We start from the raw sequence: 21,373 nt of genomic DNA, 5'->3' as shown, positions 1-21,373 counted from the left end.
AGTTTCGTGCATGCAAAAATTTCTGGTTTTCCAGTACAAGTGAAAACTACATAGTAATGGAAGGATGGTCCCTCCACAAGTCATCCTCAGTGTCAGCCATTTTGCTTCCCTCCAGGCTAAGAGCGGTTCAGGGAATCAGGAGCCCGAGGTCAGGCCCGCGGCGTCGCAGGATCTCGTGAAAAGTGTGGCCACGAACCTAGAGGCCAAAATAGCCGAACTCCGGCGCATGGTGACAGAGATTGACAATGAGGTGAAGACGTTCAAGACTCTCTCAGCCGACATCCAGGGCATGACCAGCGAAAACAAGCAGAGCATAACAGATGTGGAGAGAGCAATAAAGAGTTTACAGGTCAGTCATTTTTCAAAAAGACTCTCAGGGAAAAATTGCATTATCAGGCTGTGCGTGTGATGCATCATTCATCAGTGCTGTAGTTTTGATCAGAGAGAAATGCAGGGCTTAACTGCTTTTAATTTCAGAATATCAGTGGAACCTACATATTCAAGGAAAATTACTCCAATGACTACTGCCTTGTGTCCATTTTGATGTAAACGTTGATTCCTGTAACAGGATTTTGTCTGGCCAGGACATCAGTTGTTTTTGTTGAGGTTTCTTTTTTTCTCTCAGTACAATGTATAATGCATATGTGCTGTACATATTTGCAATTACATTTCTGAGAGCTGATGGTCCCTTGTATTTATTATTGAGGCCTTGATCCCATTACCATTGATTCTCCCTATATCATATTCCTGGAAGAATGCATTACCTTGATACCTTAAACAAATATTGCCTGCTGAGAATACCACATTTCAATTGCAGGCCTTTCGCAATACAAAGTTGATGGACAGTGTTTGTGTGGGGTGTATAGCATGGGGCAAGAAAATGCTTTGAAAATGTCATAAACAAGAGATTTAAAGTTACAAACTTGTGAATATTGGACAGTACTTACTACTATGCTGGATAGTTTCAAGCATAAACAAGCTTGGATTTCTTAATACAAATGATGTACCAGAGTACATGTGCCATGCTTCTTGGTCATAAAGTTGTTCGTTTTGATTGACTCCTAGGGTGTACAATCTAGCTGAGAAAAGTACACAAAGTGAAAATGCAAACCAAATGTGGCAAAAGTCTGTCTAAATCTTTCTAAGTGACTCTTGTGTAATGAAGATGGGGGGGGGGGGGGGGGGGGAGGGCAGGAATATGTTAGCACAACAAGTGATGTTAGGTCGGATGATATTCATTTTTCCGAAGACTCATTAATCTCAAAATGAAATAAGATTCGTTAATCCCAAGATGTAGAGACAGTGTATACGAATGAACCTTCAGAATTACAAACCGGAGTTCATGTTTGGATTAGCGAACCTTCGGAATAATGAACCATATTTCATTATCATATAAACAAACCTTTCGAATAACAAACCTTATTTCTTTTTTAGAATAATAATTGTAACTTGTTTGGTTGACTTGCTGATAATGCAGGGTACTGATGAGACTAAACCTATATTTACTCACACCTCACACTCTGCAGAAAATGGTCCTCAGTAAGCTGTCCAAACTTCCCACCATCGAGAAGAAGGTGGAAGCAAGTCTCACCAGGGATGAGTTTGACGAGTACCGCAACACCGACATCCAGGACATGAAAGATGAGCTGGAAGTCCACAAGGAGCACATCTCTCTCCTTCAGGATCAGGCCAACACCGGTTCCGCCTCAGGAAGCGATGGTCTCTCTAATCGGGCAAAGGAGCAGTTGTGTGAGTACAAGCATAACTATTCCACTTTAGCTTCCCTAGATCCTATACCATAATTGTTTTGTTACCTCCACCAAGGGAGGAGGTTATGTTTTCGTTACCGTTGGTTTGTGTGTTCGTTTGTTAGTTAGTTTGTTTGTCCGTGTGCAAAATAACTCAAAAAGTAGTTAACAGATTTAGATGAAACTTGCAGGAAAGGTTGAGAATGACACAAGTAACAAACGATTAACTTTTGGTAGTGATCCGATAATTTTTTGGGAATTTATGAAGGATTTTTGATATTTGGGCAGGTAGGGTCAATGAGCTTGGGAGTTCAGGCTGCGCGTATTTGAGGTTTGCATGCGCGCACTAAAGTGCGTGCTCTAGTTTCTGCTAGAGCGAGGCGCGTCGTACAGCTGAGAGTTTATGATGTAACAAACGCTGCTATATTGGGAAATCGGGCGACTTTCAGCGCACAATGCTGAAGTATGAGTATGTATCGTATATGGGTGGAAATAAAATCTCTATAAGCTATGAAAGAACAAAATCAGTGGTGGATGTGAGCTGCATGCTTGGCGGAGGTCTGCGCTCTCAGAGTGCTTCTCTAGTTTTAATTTGTTTTGTTTTTATTCAGGTCAAAATTAAAAATCCCTGGTTTCAACTTTGGCTTCAGTTCAAACATCCTTTAATAATACAACTGATTGGTCACATCAATACTTCCCTTTGGAACACATACTTTTGTGACTGGAATACTAAAGAAAGAAAAAAAAGAGAAAAACACTTTATATGCACAAATTCACATGTTGATATTTCCATAGATGGTAGGCATCTTTGTGTAAGATCATCTAGCACCACAATGGCACTCCACTTCAGTCTGCCCTGTTATATGCCACTGAGAAAATTGTGGATTAATCCTCATGAAAATGTGACAGGTGTGACAAATTTCTAGGGGCAAGCAGATGCCAGGTATATGTATCTATACAAATGCTCAAGCCAGGCACACATCCATTGCTGCACACCTAATTGGACATGAATCTGTTTGAATTTGTCTGATGATGGGAAGATGATATCACTGTTTAGGTCTGTTTGAAGCGCATCTTTGAGAAATCTGGTGACTTTGTACACCCCATGCCCTCTGCAGCGGAGACAGCTAACAAAGTTCGTCTGGCGGAGGACCAACTCAGCATGCATTCGATGCGCCTTGCTGAGCACGAGCTGCGCTTCCAGTTCCAGGAGACAGCCAGCTACGACGGCACGCTCATCTGGAAGATCAAGGAGTTCACGCGGCGGAAGCGAGACGCCGACAACGGCAAGACACTCAGCCTGTACAGCCAGCCGTTCTACACCAGCCGCTTCGGCTACAAAATGTGCGCCCGCATCTACCTTAATGGAGATGGTATCGGCAAGGGAACTCACGTGTCTCTCTTCTTTGTCGTCATGCGGGGCGACTACGATGCTCTCCTGAATTGGCCCTTTAGTCAGAAGGTACAAGTTGCCCCTGAAATTTTTGAAGGGCTACATATTGTGAATGTGACTAGAGTGGTTCTATATGTCTATTTGTGGTGAAGGCTAAGCTTGATTTACCTGATTTTTTGTTTTTTGTTTGTTAGACTCACTTTCAGGCTGTATGATGGACATTGCTGTCACCTCAAAGGAAGCAAAATAAGGTCTTTAACACAAATTCTTGAGGATTCTATTTTTGTTCCTCTTGTTTGAAAAAAAAAAAGAACAAAGAAACCGACACTGGCCACATGAGCAATATTTCTGTCTTTTGAATAAACTTTATTTTTAAAGTAAATTTTTGTCAGAACAAACGCCACATAAGCTGCCATTTGTAACTCACGCGTCCTCTCTCCAATGCCCCATTAGGTGACACTCATGCTCCTGGACCAGGAGACGGGAAGGCGTCATCTGTCAGACTCCTTCCGGCCCGACCCAACATCTACCAGCTTCCAGCGGCCATCTACCAACATGAACATTGCTTCGGGGTGCCCACTCTTTGTGTCCCAGTCGGTCCTCAAGGACAACGCATACGTTAAGGAGGATACTATCTTTATAAAAGTAGTAGTGGAAACAACAGATCTATATGGTCCCTAGCAACCGTCTCCACCTAGCCCTTCACATCCTCCTCCTCCTCCTCCTCTCCTCCTCTCCCTCTCCATCCTTCCCTTGCTTCTGGCATCTTGGGGAATTCGGGCATCACTGGGCCCGGTGGACGAGGGGTGGTATGCAGACGCTGATGTAAGTAGCGCCCTGGACAGCTGAAGAATGTCTGAACATCAGTGCACCTAATGACCTGTGTGACGTATCAAGCGAAAGCTGTTCAGTGCATGCACTGTGCCTCCCAACTATCTAGCGCTCTTTGTGCAATTCTTGGCCATTTTCAGTGTCTGGCGCTGTATTGTGATACTCATCAACATTAGCATGTTGCAATTGTTAGGCAAGGGCTTTTGATTTGCTCTTTTGTTTGTTGCATATACTTTATGTGGGGTTTTTTTTCTGTCTTTGATTTGTGTGACACACTCCCCAAAATTATTAGATGGATAAATGAATAAGTATATATGTGTGTAAAAAGCGAGATTATTCTGAGGTAACTCAGAAAGGAGTGTATGAATGGATTATATCAGAAGAAATTGTTTACCTTTAAAAGAATCAGTCAAAAATGTCTTAATGGAAGTTCAGATGTGTGATTCTTGGATCAAACTGAATACTCTGTAGTACATAAGCAAGGAAAACGCCTATACAAAAGCAAGCTGAGATAAATATGCTACTGACAAATATATAGTATGCCTATATTGCACCAATTGTACTGCAGTGTGTTGTCTTCATTTCCCCGTGTTGTGTTAAAAAAAAAATGACAGATGTTAGTATAGACACTGTCTTTGCCAATGCCAGTTCAGAGAAAATATTTCCTGAATTTGATTTCATCATAAAATGCAGCCATCTGTGTTGGAAATATCAATTCGCAATACTGAACACAGAAATGAAAGGCCAGTGATTTCTTTAGAACATTTTCCCTCAAAATAAAGTATTTTGTGAGAGTTATCCATTGCAAACTGTGCAATGAGATTCTGGTCTTTCCTCCTTGTAATATATTGCTTTACTTAATGTCCTATTCTGTGGGAGAATGTCTTTGATTATTCTTTGTGACATGATTTCAAAAATCTTTTTAGTTCAGGGATAGATTCATTCTTTACAAACTGCGACCTCAAGTAGCTGGAATTTTGAGATTCAAGCAGCACATACACTTTGAGATATAAACAATATATATGTAATGGTATGAATATGTTAAAACTATTGAGAAGCAATGTTAAAAGACAAAAATTGTTAGGTTTTTATTTTTCTGTTTTGCCTACTGGGTGTAATAGAATAATAATATAATATCATTGGATTAATTTGTACAGGGAAAATCACCAGGGAATGTTACAATGTGGTGTGGAATTACCAGTAGTAATGTCATGTGTATTGTGTCATTTTTTTTCAAGAGCTCGTCCATTTTGGAAGCCATGTATATAATTTTCTAGTGTTGTATACCATTTTATTTCCATATCATTGTTTGAACATCAAGAAAAAAAAGCTAAAAAGTGTATCCACACTATTTTGTCAACATTGATCCCTGAGAAATGAATTACTGATTCAAACCATGCAATACTCTAATTTGTTATGACTGTGTTTGCCAGAACACAATCTGGCTATCTCCACTTCATTCAGTGCCAGTGGTCACTCATAGATGTTTATTTCTTAAGATTTCTCTTGCTGTGCTTCAGTTTGATTTGATTTTTCCCCCTGTGATGAGCAGCTAGTCATTCATGTATACTCACTTTCTGGTAGCGCCAAAATGAAGTGAAAATGTACTTCGAGAGATTTCAATGTGAAAACTGATCTGGGATGATTGAGATGCAAAAGATGAATGCACAGACAAATGCACAGTACTTTCATACTAAGCTTGTCAGAAGCAGGGACTTCGAGTGAATTCCCCTTATGGATGTCTCTTCACTGAGCATATGTACGTTTTGTATGAAATAGAAAAGTGAAGACGCAAATCAGAAAGAAATTAAAGGGAAATAGAAGTAAAATCTTAATGAGAGGAGCTTTCTGAAATTGAAAGATGCAAGTGGGTGACAGCCAGGTACCAACTGTAGATACACAGATGAGGTTAATGAGAGTGTCATGGCTTCCCACCCTTGTATATAAAGGAACTATATAATGCAAATGTATGTTCACTTGTGTCTTTATTTAAGATACCCTCAACATTCTTCATGACGCTAAATGAAAATACATGCCACATATTTGATAATAATTTTCAACTTGTTTTTCTTCTGATTACTTTTACACTCCCACCAAAAAAAAAAAAAAAAATCTTCCAAACCAAGATTTTGTCGGTGACATCTTCTGTTAATCACTGCTAAAGTACCAATATGGTTACCAAAAGACATGAGAATACACATTTTCCCTAACTGAGCACAACGAGCATGTTTCTATGTTACTAATATGATTAGCAATAGACACTGAAGGGAAGCATGCAAGCTATGCTCCGTCTAGAGGAAAATGCATTCCATTGTTTTTTGTTAATCATATTGATACTTTAGCAAAGATTGACAGATGATGTTGCTGATAGAATATTAGTTTGGAAGTTTGTTTGTTTGTTTGTTTGTTTGTTTTTTTTTTTTTTTTTTTGCATATCCAAGTGGTCTGAAGAAAAATAGTAGAAACATTAAATACCTGTGAAATATATGGCACATATTTAGACATTCTTTTAACCACATAAGTGAGGATCAGGGTATTATGAATCAATCCAAGTGAAGATGCATTTGCATTTAGTTCTTTGCATTTCTCTGATGGATAGATTCTACAGCAAATTGAAATAGAACTAAGAAACAATGACTTTGCTGGAAGCTGTACAAACAAGGAAACAAAATAAAAGGGCTATGGTGCTGCAGTGAATGTCATGTGTATATCTGGTTCTCCTAAGCAGCGCAAGAAATTGCAAGATGTTGGTTGTTGTTTGTTTGTATTGGAGTCATTTCAGAAAACAGAGTAGAATGAAACTATAAAGTGCATGATATGTAGATTGGGCACACCTGCAGTTATCACTATCAAAATGGAGATCTGGTTGAAACACCAAGAAATGTGGAGCATACAATGAGCATAAGCCTGCTGTCCTGTTTGATTTTTTCCTCACAAAATTTATTTGCTCGTAGAACAAGAAATCAAAGTGATTCAAAATTTACCATAATGGTGGTCTAAGTCTCTATTTCCAAATTGTATTTGCTGACAATTCAACTTGGCATCATATATGAATTTATGTGATTGTTAATATAGGGGGAATTTATCAGAGTCATATTGGTTTGTGGAAGTTGTGTCTCTTTCTCTTGCAGATATACATGTATTCCTGTCTGTTCATAATGTGTGCTCGTGATTCTCAAATGTGGAGCTCAAGTTACTTGAGCCAAACCAGGCTGCTTGACTTTGAATTTGGAAATAGAAAAAGAAAAGGCTCACGAAATTTGTCTCTTGTACTTTGCCCAATTGCAGTAAATAGGGGACCTACGGTTCAATACCTGGATATTTAGTAAGACCCAAGTCCATTAGGAAAAGTTTTCTGGAAATTAAGAGACAAAACAAAGCAAAGCTAATGAATGATATCCCTGTATGTATATGATTTTGAAGTTATGGGATTGTTATGTATACAAAATTGAAATGTAAAACAGTCATTTCGATAATTATCTGTATCTGCATTAGGGCAATTCCGCGGTTAGTAACGTTACATTTGAACAAATTTAGATATTTGTTTTTCCTACTAAATTACCATTTATTCATTTCAAGCCAAAATTATGTCAAAAACATGTTCATCATTCCCAGGTTTATGATACAGAAAAGAATGAATACAATCCAAGACATAACAGCATTGCTATGGCAACTTGAAGGGCTGGTTAGTAACGATACGAAAAAAGGACATGACAAAAAAAATCAATGTCTTGTAACAAAAAGTGTGCAAAAATTCAAGTTACTTCAAACAAAGTGTTGCATTAATTTCAATTATTGCATCATGACAAATGTTCACACAATGTTTTTTAGCAGTTCGACCAATAATTTCTTAGCTAGACCCCCAAAAGCATGGTTAGTAACGTTACGGTTAGTAACGTTACATTTGTCCGGAGTAATTCCGCAGGTCATTTCACCCTTTTGTAATTGACAAAATGTCACATGACTTCTGGAGTATTTAAATGTATTTATCTTTTACCCTTTAGCAAAACTTTGAGGAAAAAATTTCAAAGGAACCCACTGTAATTTGCATTTAAGTAAATTTCAGCATCCCCAGTCCCACATGTACATTTTAAATGATGGTTTTAGATCTCGCGAAATCAATCAATACGAAAGATAAAATCTACTGAATTTGAAAGACCTTAATGATTGGTGAACATCCATGGCATTAGTTGATACCTAGATTAAAGAGTAGGATAAAGAGGCACATTTCTTTTATCCATGTCATGTCCACCTAACTGCGGAATTGCCCATTACCTTGATCTTGAAGGATCTCCTTAGATGACAGCCAAATGTGGATTTCTTATAAACATGGATGGTTTGCATTCAGAGTTAGGACTGTACTCACTACAAATACTTTGTGAATGCACTACCCCACTCGAAAGGATTCATCTGCTCTTTGTTTATAATTGCTTTCTGACATCTCTCACAAACTTTATCTTGCTATTGTAACTGAATATTTATGGTTATTAGCTTGTGGACTTATAATTTCCATAAGTTTGTTGATGATTATCCGAATTTTGTCAGCACTTTAAGTATGGATCCATTATTCTTTTTTGTTGTTGTCTTTTTAAAGGCAAAGTCAAATGAATGTTCTGTTTTCGTCACACACAAAAAATGAAATCAGGAAATGAAATGAAGAATTATTTCATTTCGTATTTTTGCTAGTGTACTGAAAGTATATATAAAGGAATACTGAAATATCCTAATGGGCATTATCTCTTACATAAGGCATGTTCTGTATTTCATGTTTATTCTATACATGAGTGTATAAAGCATGTAAAAAGTAAAATGAGTTCAAATGATTTGAATATTACCTGCGTTGAGTCTCCATTTTGGAGAATTGTTGGTGTATCCTTTACCTAATCTAACAATATATCATGCAGGAACATTGACGTAACTTTCTATTTTAGTTTTACCAATTTCTTTTTGTGTAACCCAATGGTATTTCAGCTAAATACTAATAAGAACTTATCTCTATATCAATTTATATTGCAGAGACCTGCAGGTCCTCAAAGTATGTTTAAGTAGAGGTGCCTGCAGTCATTATATTAATTTGCTTACAATTAAAGTTACTTCATCATCAACTCAAATACTCAACTGATTTCTTGCTCCCTGGAGCTGCCATAGAAATGACACTCACTAGTAGTACAACTACAATACTTAAAAACTTTTATATCAGATGGGCGATATGCTACCATTATCTTTGTGGTGAAAGCTGCTGTGCGAAATTGTTAAAAAAAAAAAAAAACAAGCAAAATAAAACAAAACAAAACAAAACAAAAACCTACTTAGTACTGAAAAATGGAAAATAGAGCAAAATAATAATATTTTTTAAAACATAATAAAAAGTAGAGGAGAGACCTACACTTCAAAATTGAGCTGCTTCGGTATTAGATGGAACAAAAAAAAAGTAGGCACAAAAGGAACTGAAATGCAAGGGAAAAAGCAGTTTGCATGCATAAATCTTAGTTGTCTATCATTGATCAACTATCTTCTTTTTTTTTGGAATAGATTAAGAAATGTTTAGGATTTTTTCAACAGTGTTAGAGCTTTAAATCTAGGTCCTTTGATTTTATTTCTGTGTTGTTATCAAAAGAATATTTATATGTCTATTTGATATACCAGTTGGATGCCACATTACAAGTTTGTCTATTCAGAAAAAAAAAATGATATCGCATACCTTAATATGTGTGCTGGTCACAGACTCTTATTCAGCCACAGAAAATAAAGAACAACAGGAAATTTTGTGCAATTATATTAACTGCATTGTCAAGGAAATCTTCTAAAGTAGCTCCTTTCATTCAAGGGGCTTTTATGTAGACAGTGAATAATTCTCTTTTACAGTCTTTTATTTTTATTTTTTTGGTAAGTTGTTATAGACTATCACCTATCCTCTTAGTCCTTTTTTGTTTGCAGTTCTTTTGTTTCTTTTTTCTTTTCTTTTGTTTGTCACACAACTCTCTCAAACAAACATGAGAGTTTTAAGACTATTTCACTTTCATATACACACTCTTTGGGGACTTTTTTGTATGTTCTCCAATGCCAGGAAGGTCATGGCACTCCATGTAATTTAAGTATTGAAAACAAAAATGAAATTTGGTCTGTTGGGTCTGCTTTTCTCTTTTGGGGATTCTCTGTCTGTTTTTATAACAGATCAAGAAAAACTGATTTTTTATTTGTTTGTTTGTCAGACTGATGTTTTTGTTGTTTCTTTTTTTAAAGGCAGAATTGTCTTCTTTGTGTTTCTTTTTGTTTTGGGGAAGTATTCAAATGTGCAACAAGGACCCTTTGTGAACAAAGACGATTTGTGTATTGTACAGAGCCTTAAATTTTGTGCTTCAAGTTCCACTGTTGTGTAATGTGGATTTGGTATATTTTGTACGTGTGCAGCAAGGGCCTTGTATGAGCAAAGACAATTCTTGTATGATCCACAAGAACCTTAAGTTTTGTGCTGCAGGCGTTACCATTATGTGATGTGGCTTTGTTTAGTGTTACACCTTGTTAAGTCATTTATGCCAGTCCAGAGCTATTGCGTTTTTATGTTTTGGTTGTGGTACTCTTCTCAATGTTTGTAGCTGTAACTAATGGATTAGATGTAACTGGAAAGATGAGACTGAATACTTTATCTTTTTTAATGGCTAGTTTGAGGTAAAGCTGTTGTTGACAATTTGAGTATGATATGCTTTTTGCAGAGCATGACTTTGCTGTTGAAGTTCAATTCCATGATGTTGAGCAAACAAAAGATTTTGCAACACGGATTAATTTGTCAAAATTTTAGCAGGACAGTTCAAAGATTTGATGCTGTAATGGCAACCCCTCAGAGCCATTACAATGTTTTCCTTCATCAACTTCCAGCTATGTTTGAGATGAAGTTACAGTTTCTTAGGGGTTGAGGATACACTGATAGTTTTTGAAATGTGTGCACACAACAGGGATGCCAAGTGATCTTTTTGTGTGTGAGTGTGTGTTTTTTTTTTTTTTTTTTTTTTTTTTTTTTTGCTGTACTTTGCACTGAAATTTGCCAAAAAATGATACAGGTTTCATGGAAAATAATGTGGTTTTTTTTTCAATTGTATCACCACATATATCACAAAAAGGAAAAATACTGTATATCATTTGAAAAAGAAAAAAAAATCACTATTTTAGCCCTCAGAATACTACATGGTTGTTCATAAGGTTGATACCCCTGATGCGACAATCTTATAACTATGGCTGCACCAAGACTTATCAAGACCTCTGTGCTATTAATTAGTGTGCACTGTCATTTGCATGACAGGATTATAGGTACCAGATCGTACCAAAAGTCAAACAGTCACGCATTCATAGCAATTTCTTTTACAGGACAAAAACTCTTGAACAATTCTCATGCCTTCCCGCCAAATTTCAGCAAAAGAAAAATTTATATCAAAACTTGAAATGCACTTATTCACCCTTTTATTGTTGATGTTTTTCTTGTGGTTCTGATTGTTGTTTAATTACTCCTGTGCTCCTGTATATCACGTCATGTGTAGTTGATTGTTTGTGAAAGTGCCATGAATGTCAAAAGGTCTAGGAATCATCTTGCATGTATCTTGCATGTGATATGAAAATCCTTGGAAAGGGGAACTTATGTGTTATACAAATAGCCAACGTAATTGTTGATATCATTGTTATTTTCATTACTGCTATCATTACTATCATCGTTGTTAGCATTTTTCTTCTTCTTCTACCCTTTTATTATTATTATTATTGTTATTGTTCAAAGGTGGAATACTGTAAAACATGATATATTCGCGGCATGAAATTTACGCGAATTGCCACTGGCATTCAATGCATATAGTGTAGACAAGAACTTTCGCAGGCATTTTAATTTCGCGAATCTTGGCGCTCGTTAAATTCGCAAAATTCAAATGCACGCGAACATTCCTCGTTTTACAGTAATTGGTCACTTGCTTGTGAAAAGAAATAAACATAGTGTGCTTCACAAAATACCCGCAGGAACTAGGGATACCCTTTGTAAACTATAAATTGTATTTTTCTGACCTATAGTATAATATTGTCAGTTTGTAATCAATATGGTGATATAGGCTTTCCTTGTAAAGTATTGCAGTGATATGAATATTTACCATAAAAAAGTTATGAAGCACCGTTGTAAGTGGAATCAGTTTACATAAGAACAGGAAGAGTGTTAAGCTCTAGAGGGTGACACAACATTTCCTGAGATGATCCCTCCGGTCTTATTTTCTCCAAGGACTTAGGGTTAGGGTTCTTCTTCTTCTTCTTCTTTTTCTTCTTCTTCTTCTTCTTCTTCTTCTTCGTGGTCTGTACAATCCACCTTTGGTGTATTTGGGGTTGTGTTAGGGTTATAGGTTTAGTCTGATGTGAGGATTAGGATTAGGGTTAGGGTTATGTTTATAGGTAGAATTTATGTTTGGCTTAGCACGCGGATATTTCATGGGAGCCATTGTCGCAGGAGCAAATGTCATGGAACCCTATTTTTGGGGTTCTTATATCAACTATCCATGATAGCTTCAGGTGAGGTTGATGGTGTATTTAGTGAAACATTTCAGAGGGGAAATTTTCTCATATTTGCTTACTTGGGGCATGTCAAAGTCAAATAGGTGAATGTGTGGTGTAGTTTGAATATTGGTTTGTTATATGCTGTGATGGAAATTAATATACGTGTAAATCTTTCTAAGGAATAAAGAGAGTAGATGATGTTTTTCACATGCATATGATCCCATCTCTGTTATTTCATTCTTCTTGTGAATGACTTATTATATCGGACACCATATGTATCGTACTTGTGTTTCGTGATTGATGTGATCTAATCAAATTTTGTCCAAGTTAGGCCCGATTATGACTGATGAAAATATGTATTTAGTTGAAGTTCATTCTGTTCTGTGTCACGTCTGCCACACATGCATGTATTTTGCTTCAAGGATGAATGTAAATGAAGCTACCTCTGTACAAATGACAACAGAAAAACCATTATAAGATGATGATGTTCATCTACTTTGTGGATGTAAACATAAATGCATCAGTCTTCAAACAGGAATTATAACATTAATTTGTATCTCCTGTCATAAAGATCATCATAAATAATATTGAGGCATGTGTGTGTATATAATAGTAGGTCTGTATAAATGTTATATTTGTTCTTAGTTACTTTGCTTGGAATACATCAGAAAGCAGATCTATCAGCGTGATTTTCAGAAAAAAAGGAGATGCATGACTGGTAAAAACATGAGAATAAGAGTGAAGAGAAACTATTCAGAAATATTCTGTTTGAAATTGAATATAAGACAGCCACTGTGATAGCTATTCTGAATTACTCATACAATCAAAGCTAGACATCATAACTGTCGTTTATTATAATGTAATTGAACATTAATGTGGGCATGTTAACACCTAATATCTACCAACCAGTTATTCTGCAGCCAGTCAGCACAACCGAGGCCTATAATAGTACATTGCGTCTTATGATACCATGTAGCAGATAGTTATTTGTGACACCAGCAGTCGTGGTTATTGTGATTTTGCATGCTATGAAGATTAAACACACAAATCCCGCACTACATTCATCAGTCTGACAGTATATTGTTGCAGTTTAAATCATTTTTGGAATAAAATCTCAGTTCTTGTGTGTGTGTGCGTGTGTGTGTATTTCACCAATATATTGACACGAATATGAAGATATCTATATAATTTCATTGTGATATATTTTTACCATTGGGACTAACAAGCAAAGACTTTGTGAAAGTGATCAGTTCTAATTGTTGTCTTCTATGTTATGTTTTGAATTAGGTAGCACAACCTTTCTGATTGTGAAGCACTCTTTAATTTTCATGTGTACTGATCTCTCAGTGTGCATGCACGCAGTGTGGTAACAGACTGTCCAAATTCTTTGTACAGTTGCATGAATACTTTATCATTGGCCTGTCACATCCATAAAGCAGTCAAATGTAAATCAAAGCTAAGGATGAATGTATGAAGGTCTCAAAGTTTCTTGGAGTTTGCTTTAACTGCACGTTGTCATGCATTATTAGTTTCCTAGTTTTCTGGACGTTTTCTTTTTTTCTTATTCTTTCTTCTTCTTCATCTTTGTGTAGTTTTTCAGTAGTTCGCATAATGTAGTGTAGTAGAAACTTGTAGATGCATAGTGACCGATGTCATAGCACAAGCACAAGGATTTGTCTCATAGTCTTCATACATTTTGAATTAAAATGTTATATGACAGTGTCAGGCCATTCATAACATGTAAATGAGCATGCAACAGCGGCATATGTTTGCCTTCATTGTAGCCACATTCATGAGTGACAGCTATGGTTACACACTAGAAAACATTTATAATACTGTGTGGATGTTATCTTGTTAAGATGATGTCTAGTATTAGAAATCAGCCTATTTTCTGTTATATGCATCTTGCTCTGACTCGAATAGATAGAAGTTTGGGTTTTTTTTCACACTGGGATTACCGTCCTAACAACAGCTTGTGTGTATTGTAATCAAGAAATGAGTATAAGCCTGTATGTATATGTATGTTATATATATGTATATATATATTGGAAAGGATGTATACATACATATATGAGCAGGAATACCCATACCATGGCATCCATAGTATGAAGTCTAAAAATTGATAAAATTTCTCACAATAGTTTGTGTGTATATATCTAATGCTTTGATTGTTAACTTCTCCTTTTTGTTTTTGTTGTGATATAGACAAAATCTGTGAATATACTTCATGCATATGTACAATATTTCACTTAATATGGGCAGAAAGTTTTGGTGTCCTGTACACTGAAAATTAGCATCTGCTTGAAGAAAAAAAAATTATTAAAGATTGACAACGATTGCAGGAAATAAATCATACTTGAGCTTGAAGAATTCATTCTACCAATATTCTCCTCTCTGTATACAGTTGTGTTCTGCCTCAAATTGTGAGATACATATGAGTAACCATATGAATTACAACAAAAGTACAATAAGCAAAAGTGATGAATGAGAAGCAGTAGCTGTGGAAGTGATATACATTAATTGAAGTAATAACTGACATACAAAAATAGTCGTTGAAGAAGTAATGGTTATTGTAATAGTTTTACAGCAACTAAGAGTGGTGTTGATGGCAGTATTAGTGAGTTATTGTCGGCAGTGGTAGAAAATATATTGATGTATTAGTCATATAGTAGTAGGAGAAATGAAAGAAGTAAATAGCAGTGGAGTTATGGTAGTAATTCTGCAGAAGTAGAAGTAGCGTATCAGAAAAAGTGGCAGTAGTAATATGAGCTGTGCTATCAAAGCAAGAAGTGTCGGTGATGGTATATTGATACTTATAAACATGACATAAACAAGTATTACTTAATGGCACTTGTAAATGCAGATATAATTTTTGCCGGAGGAGGAGGTAATCAATGTAATAAAAAGAAAAAGAAAAAGGAGAAGATATAGAAACATGAAGAGATTCCTGAGGGCACAATGACAGAAGAAACCAGCATATTATGACATAATCTTATTCATTTATTTATTAATTTATTCAGTTTTCTTTTAGCAGGGTAGCCCTTGCAGCTCACTCGGAACTGCTCTGCCAAGGGGCCCTGCATCATGTACAAAATACACTTTGAGTAAAAAACACAAGGTTACAAACACGGTAACAAAGAGGGAACATAAAACACAATATTATGATATAAGTCCATATAGAGCGTACATGAGAAAGGGTTGTACACAATCCAATGAAACACAAAAGGAACAAAAAAATACAATCAAATCCGGGAGAGATAGAAAATAATGGTATAAGAAAAGACCTCACATACACACACACCAATACGCACACACACACACACACACACTTTCACCTCCACATCAGAACACAGGCACCCACCCAAACCCGTACACGCACACATACATACCCGTACACGCACACACATGCACTTATCGTTTTTAATAAACATATGTATATCTATCCATATAAACTGTAGAGATGTGATGAACTGGGTAATACATGGTAAATGGTGACTCAGACTAAGGGAGAGAGAGGGAGAGTAGGAAATTATAAAGAAATTGCAAAAGACAAAGAGAGGGGTGAGTGATTAATGGCACGTTGAGGCATACATGGATGGGGCGGGGGGGGGGGGGGGGAGAGAAACAGGTAGGTGCGAGGGATGGTTGGATGATCATAGCTCAAAGGGATGGTATAGTTTTGGTTTATGTGGGAATTCAGGTTTTTAACTTTTTGCGAGATAATTAGAAACCATTTATATGAAATATTAAAAAGCCTACAATTTGAAGAGGAATTAAAAGTTTATTTGATGAAAGTTTTGAAATGGCTGAGATATCCAAACAAGAAAGTGAAACAAAGTGGTCCTATATTTAGGATCACTTTGTCTTTGGATATCTCAGCCATTTCAAAACCGATTTTCATCAAATGAATTTTTAATTCCTCTTAGAATTGTAAGCTTTTTGATATTCAGGTTTCTAATTATCTCTCAAGAAAAAAAAAAACCTGAATCCCCATCTCTACCAAGAGTATATACCATAGAGGAGATAGGGAGAGAGAGTGGGAAAGAAACAACGAGAGAGGGAAGAGTGTGTGATTATAACACTTAGGGGACTAGATAGGGGAGAAAAGAGAGAGAGAGTATAAGAAGGAAACAAGAAAGCGAGGGGAGATTTTCAAATGATTTGATCAGTAAACAATTAAGAAAACTATTCAACAATACAGAATCTAGTTTCAATTATATTTTACTGGCAAATTGAATGAATACCCAACGTGCCGTTGATTGGATATCTCCCAAATTTTCCACCAGAGTGTGCACCAGTTTGACGAACTTCAGTTCTAGAAAATGCAAAAGGGCCCTTATATGGAACGTGAGAATCTCACCCCCTTCCACATCTTCCCCGCCATGTTGCTGCGCTAAGATAACAGATTTTTTTTTTTAATATGATCAATAAATATTAGAAAAACATGTTACTCTTCATCTTGCAATTTGAAGAGATAGCCAAAGTATCGTCTCTCTGTTTGGATTGAAAACTTCCTAGAAATTTCCATTTTGAAAATGGAAAAGCTCTTCCCCCCCCCCCCCCCCCCCCCGCTTGGTCGCTGTGGTTCCTCGCTTCCATGTTCTCCCAAATACTGACAATTCTTCGGAGTCACCACCCATTAAAAGAGGAAGACGAAGAAAAAAAAATCCCCCGTGATACACCCAGGAAGTTGACCAACATCTCTTGCACTCCTTCACCAGCCAAAAAGGGATCAACCCGAAAGAGATGTTCGACATCTTCAGCAACACAAATCCAAGAAGGATGATGCTGAACCTGGTAGCATATAGATGTAAAGAGGGTATTTTAAAACGCAAAAATCAGTTATCTTTTCACCATTAATGATTTGGTTTGAGAATTCCAAGAAAAAAGGATTCTGAACTTGGCATAGATAATGGGTTAGAACAATCCAGTATATAGGCACGAAAAGATGAGAGATTTTTCTTCATGGCTTATGAAAATGTGTCAAACCAAATCATAAGCGGTGAAAAGATAATTGATTTTTTTTTAACGTTTGAAAATGATATCATATTTTTCCATTACACATCGTACCCCACTCGGTTGCTTCACACCCTCATGTCAACGTTTTTCCTGCTTAATAGGGGACTGATGGATGTGTCCTACCATTACTTCAGCGGTCAGTAAATCCGGAAAGTCCATTTGGGGTAAATCCAACCTGAAGAAGTTATTGTCCAAAGATTTTGATTACGGATTCCTTCTGGGGTTATTATCCCACAAAGTTCAGGCATTAATCGGGTATAGGTTTCTCAGTCTATGAAATAGCATTTGACTTTGTTCCCCTCAAATGGGAGAATGAGAAATCCACAAAATGCGTGAGTTCAACACTGAATATTCAACACTTGGCAGCCTTATGAATTCTAGTTAGGTTTTAAGATTATATTAAAGCCACTTCATGAAGAGAATTTGAGGTTTTGATGCGATGGATAGTGACAGGGAGTTTCCTAGTGGGCTGCGCTTGGAATTGCCCTGTTGCAACGGCTTCTTTGTAGGTCTTAGTAGTGTCGTGTGTGTGTGTGTGTGTGTGTGTGTGTGTGTGTGTGTGTGTGTGTGTGTGTGCGTGTTGGATAAAAAATGTAATCCATTTATATTTAAAGGGAAGATAAACCCCAAGAGCAATGTGGATTGAGTGAAAGCAGCAACATTAGTAGAACACATCAGTGAAAATTTGAAGAAAATTGGACAATCGATGCAAAAGTTATGAATTTTTAAAGTTTTGGTGTTGGAACCGCTGGATGAGGAGACTACTAGAGGTTATGACGTATGAGTGGACAACAATACTAAGAAAATATAAAGAAAATACTACAAAAATCCATTTTTCATGAAAATTACAAATTCCATCAACTTGATATTGACATATGTTAAGGGTAGCAATTATTCCCCCTGCTTTCTGAAAGCGGTTGGTCCATTGCTCTTTCATAATTCTAGAAAAGCGAATTTTTGTTGAATTTCCTTTATATTTTCTTTGTGGTGTTGTCCACTCATACGTCATATCCTCTAGTAGTCTCCTCATCCAGCGGTTCCAACACCAAAACTTTAAAAATTCATAACTTTTGCATCGATTGTCCGATTTTCCTCAAACTTTCACTGATGTGTTCTACTAATGTTGCTGCTTTCACTCAATCCACATTGCTCTTTGGGTTTACCTTCCCTTTAACAACAAATATTTGTATTGAAGGGGAAATGGCATTTGATGCAGATTTATTCAGGCGAAAGATTCATTCTGCTTTGACAAACCCGTATAAGATCGATCGCTTACTTTCAAAGTTTGGGTTTAACCCAGTTATAATATTGTTTATGTCTGGAATCTCTGTGATTCTATTTTAAATGGGAAATGTGATGATATTTTGCACAATTGCTTCGAAAGTATATAAACCATGTGTGATATGCAGTAACATATTTTTAAATATTTGTAGGCAAATCATTACTTTAAAAGACGTGCAATCAAGGAAGACTTATGCATATCGTATTTCGTTTCTGGTTTACAAAATTCATATTGCCTATAGAAATAAGAGATGGGAATAAGAAAATTTGATATTCAAAAAAATATATAGTTTGAGAGCTATTTTTGTGAGGCCTATTACTCAACGCTTATCGGAGATCTTGAAGAACTTCAATTTGAATTAATTCATGGGGCAGTTTATACTAAGGAATAGTTATCAAAATTTGTTTTTTGCTGCTGATAACTTATATTCATTTTGCAGTCAAAGGTCACAAACTTATTTACATTTATTTTGGAATTGCATATATATTTAAGCCTTTTAGCAGGATATGACTGAGTATTTTGAGATAGCAAAATTAATTAGAAATTGGGCAAGATATATACCTGGGTATGGAAGTAAATTCTCAAAGAGTGAAATAATGTCATATAGTTATTTTTATAACTATTTATGGCAAGGTTGCAATTAAGAATACCGTCATTGACAGAATTAAAAAAACATTTATATATTAGTTGTACAGTATACTGTGGGGAAGAAAAGGAAATCTCCAGTAAATGAAATAAAGTGGGTTTGCATTTATGGGAGTGTTTGAATATTACAGATAACTAGTTGATGCCCCTAACCTCAGGCTTTTTGTGTGTTTTCTCTTGCAGTGCAGAAGAATATATGTCTATAGATTTCGCGCTTTATAAATTGATATACTATTATCATTATTATCATTATCTTCTCTTTTCGTCATAACAATGGCAATACCTGATTGTTCCTACTGGAAGGTAGGCTTCTTTATTCGTAATTTTGTAAATGGATATTGTAAAGTGTAGTATATTATTATGGACTGTGAATTGATTGTGAAATCGTTTTGTATATATATATATATATATATATATATATATATATATATATTATGCATACATATATATATACATATATATATATACATATATATATATATATATAATGCATACATATATATATATATATATATATATATATATATATATATATATATATATATGGTAATTGAGTATTTCATGAGTGGGTGTGTTTAGGTAGTACAATAGGTCATAAAATTGTGATAGGTAGAGATGGGAAGGGAAGGATAGGTAATTATGTATGGGCGGGGTTTTATTTATTATTGGGGTATAGTATGGCAGTAAAGTATGGTTAGGAAGGGTAGTAGTTTAGATTTGCTAGGGAGAATTATTACGGAGGATGGGTTTTATTTTAGATAAAACAATATTTTCATTATCATTTTTATTGTTGTACTATTGGCATTTTACTTGTTATATGAAAAAAAAGTGTACATGTACATGTATATCCCAGTTGTCACTTTTATTAAAGGAATTATTCCTTTATGTTAGGACTATACAGTGAAATCAAAGTGAATCAATGTTTCTGGTTTTATTTGAATGGAAGTATAATATTATTCTAAAAAAGTGTGTTACTTTAGAGAATGAAATGCCTCAATATTGTACACTGATAATGCATTTATATCAACAGCTAATAGATGATTATTTTGTAATCAGGGTGTCCATTTGATAATCCTCACGTTTATCAATCACGAATTGTAAGTGTTTAGAAAGGGTGTTTTTTTTTTGCAGCTTTGTCTAGTACATGGTATATTATTCATGTGGAATTCCTATATAATTCCACTGTTTATTTTTTATCTTTCTTTCTTTCTTTCTTTTTCTTCCCCCTCCCCCCCCCCCTTCGGTTCTTACTGTATTTCCTCTATTTCTCTCATTTTCTCCTTCTCTCCCTCTCTTTCTCATTCATATTTACTACCTTTAAGATGGAAATATGTACAAGTTATGTAAATATGATGTTTCAGGAGTCTGTATGTATGCTATATCATCAATTACTCTGTACATAATTATGAATATTACTCGTCATGGTGACCTACAAATTTTAAAAGCTATGCTTTTAGTTGGGTCACCCCATTTCCCTTTGTATAAGTACCCTATATCCTGTCAATTCATGCTGATTACTGTAATATTATATGTCAATAAGTAAACAACAATGCAATTGGAAATGAAACGAATAAATTCAATTCAATTCAACATAGCTATTATTCTTTATTATATCATTGTTATCATTTATTCCATTTCAGTGATGATTCTTGAGGCCAATGTGTGGCGATGAAACTAAAAATGTATACTAGTACTTTGTATGAACAATAAACATAAGTACAAAGCAAGGACGCGATATGGCTTTTCATACACACTGCTTACCTCGTACTTGTATGGGGTGCGATTCGGTCGCTCGGCGTGACATAACACACACTATGAATGAAAACTCTTCCGTAATGCCAGAAATGGTTCGTAATTGCGCAACTTATGTAACATCCAAACGTGAGAGCTGCGGAGAGAATAGGTGATACGATAACAGCTAGATTGGGAGTTCTG

At 35.8% G+C, this 21,373-nt stretch overlaps 1 protein-coding gene across 2 annotated transcripts in view; it reads left to right on the top strand.

The window, feature by feature from the left end:
- Positions 1-6,379, top strand: part of LOC139714149 (TNF receptor-associated factor 3-like) — a 47,504-nt gene extending 41,125 nt beyond the window's left edge. For both annotated transcript variants that reach the window (XM_071625867.1, XM_071625868.1), the window contains exons 5-8: positions 116-349; positions 1,527-1,749; positions 2,867-3,210; positions 3,595-6,379. In XM_071625867.1, the coding sequence (XP_071481968.1) occupies positions 116-349; positions 1,527-1,749; positions 2,867-3,210; positions 3,595-3,822 (1,029 nt within the window). In that variant the 3' untranslated portion in view covers positions 3,823-6,379. The remainder of the gene's footprint in view (positions 1-115; positions 350-1,526; positions 1,750-2,866; positions 3,211-3,594) is intronic.
- The last annotated feature ends 14,994 nt before the right edge of the window (positions 6,380-21,373 follow it).

Source organism: Diadema antillarum, unplaced genomic scaffold (assembly GCF_040938485.1).
Source record: "Diadema antillarum isolate AM-2024a unplaced genomic scaffold, OU_Dant_1.0 seq00002176_RagTag, whole genome shotgun sequence".
NCBI lineage: Eukaryota > Metazoa > Echinodermata > Echinoidea > Diadematoida > Diadematidae > Diadema > Diadema antillarum.
Note: the sequence above shows the minus strand (reverse complement) of the source record. Positions and strands in the feature narration are given on the sequence as shown.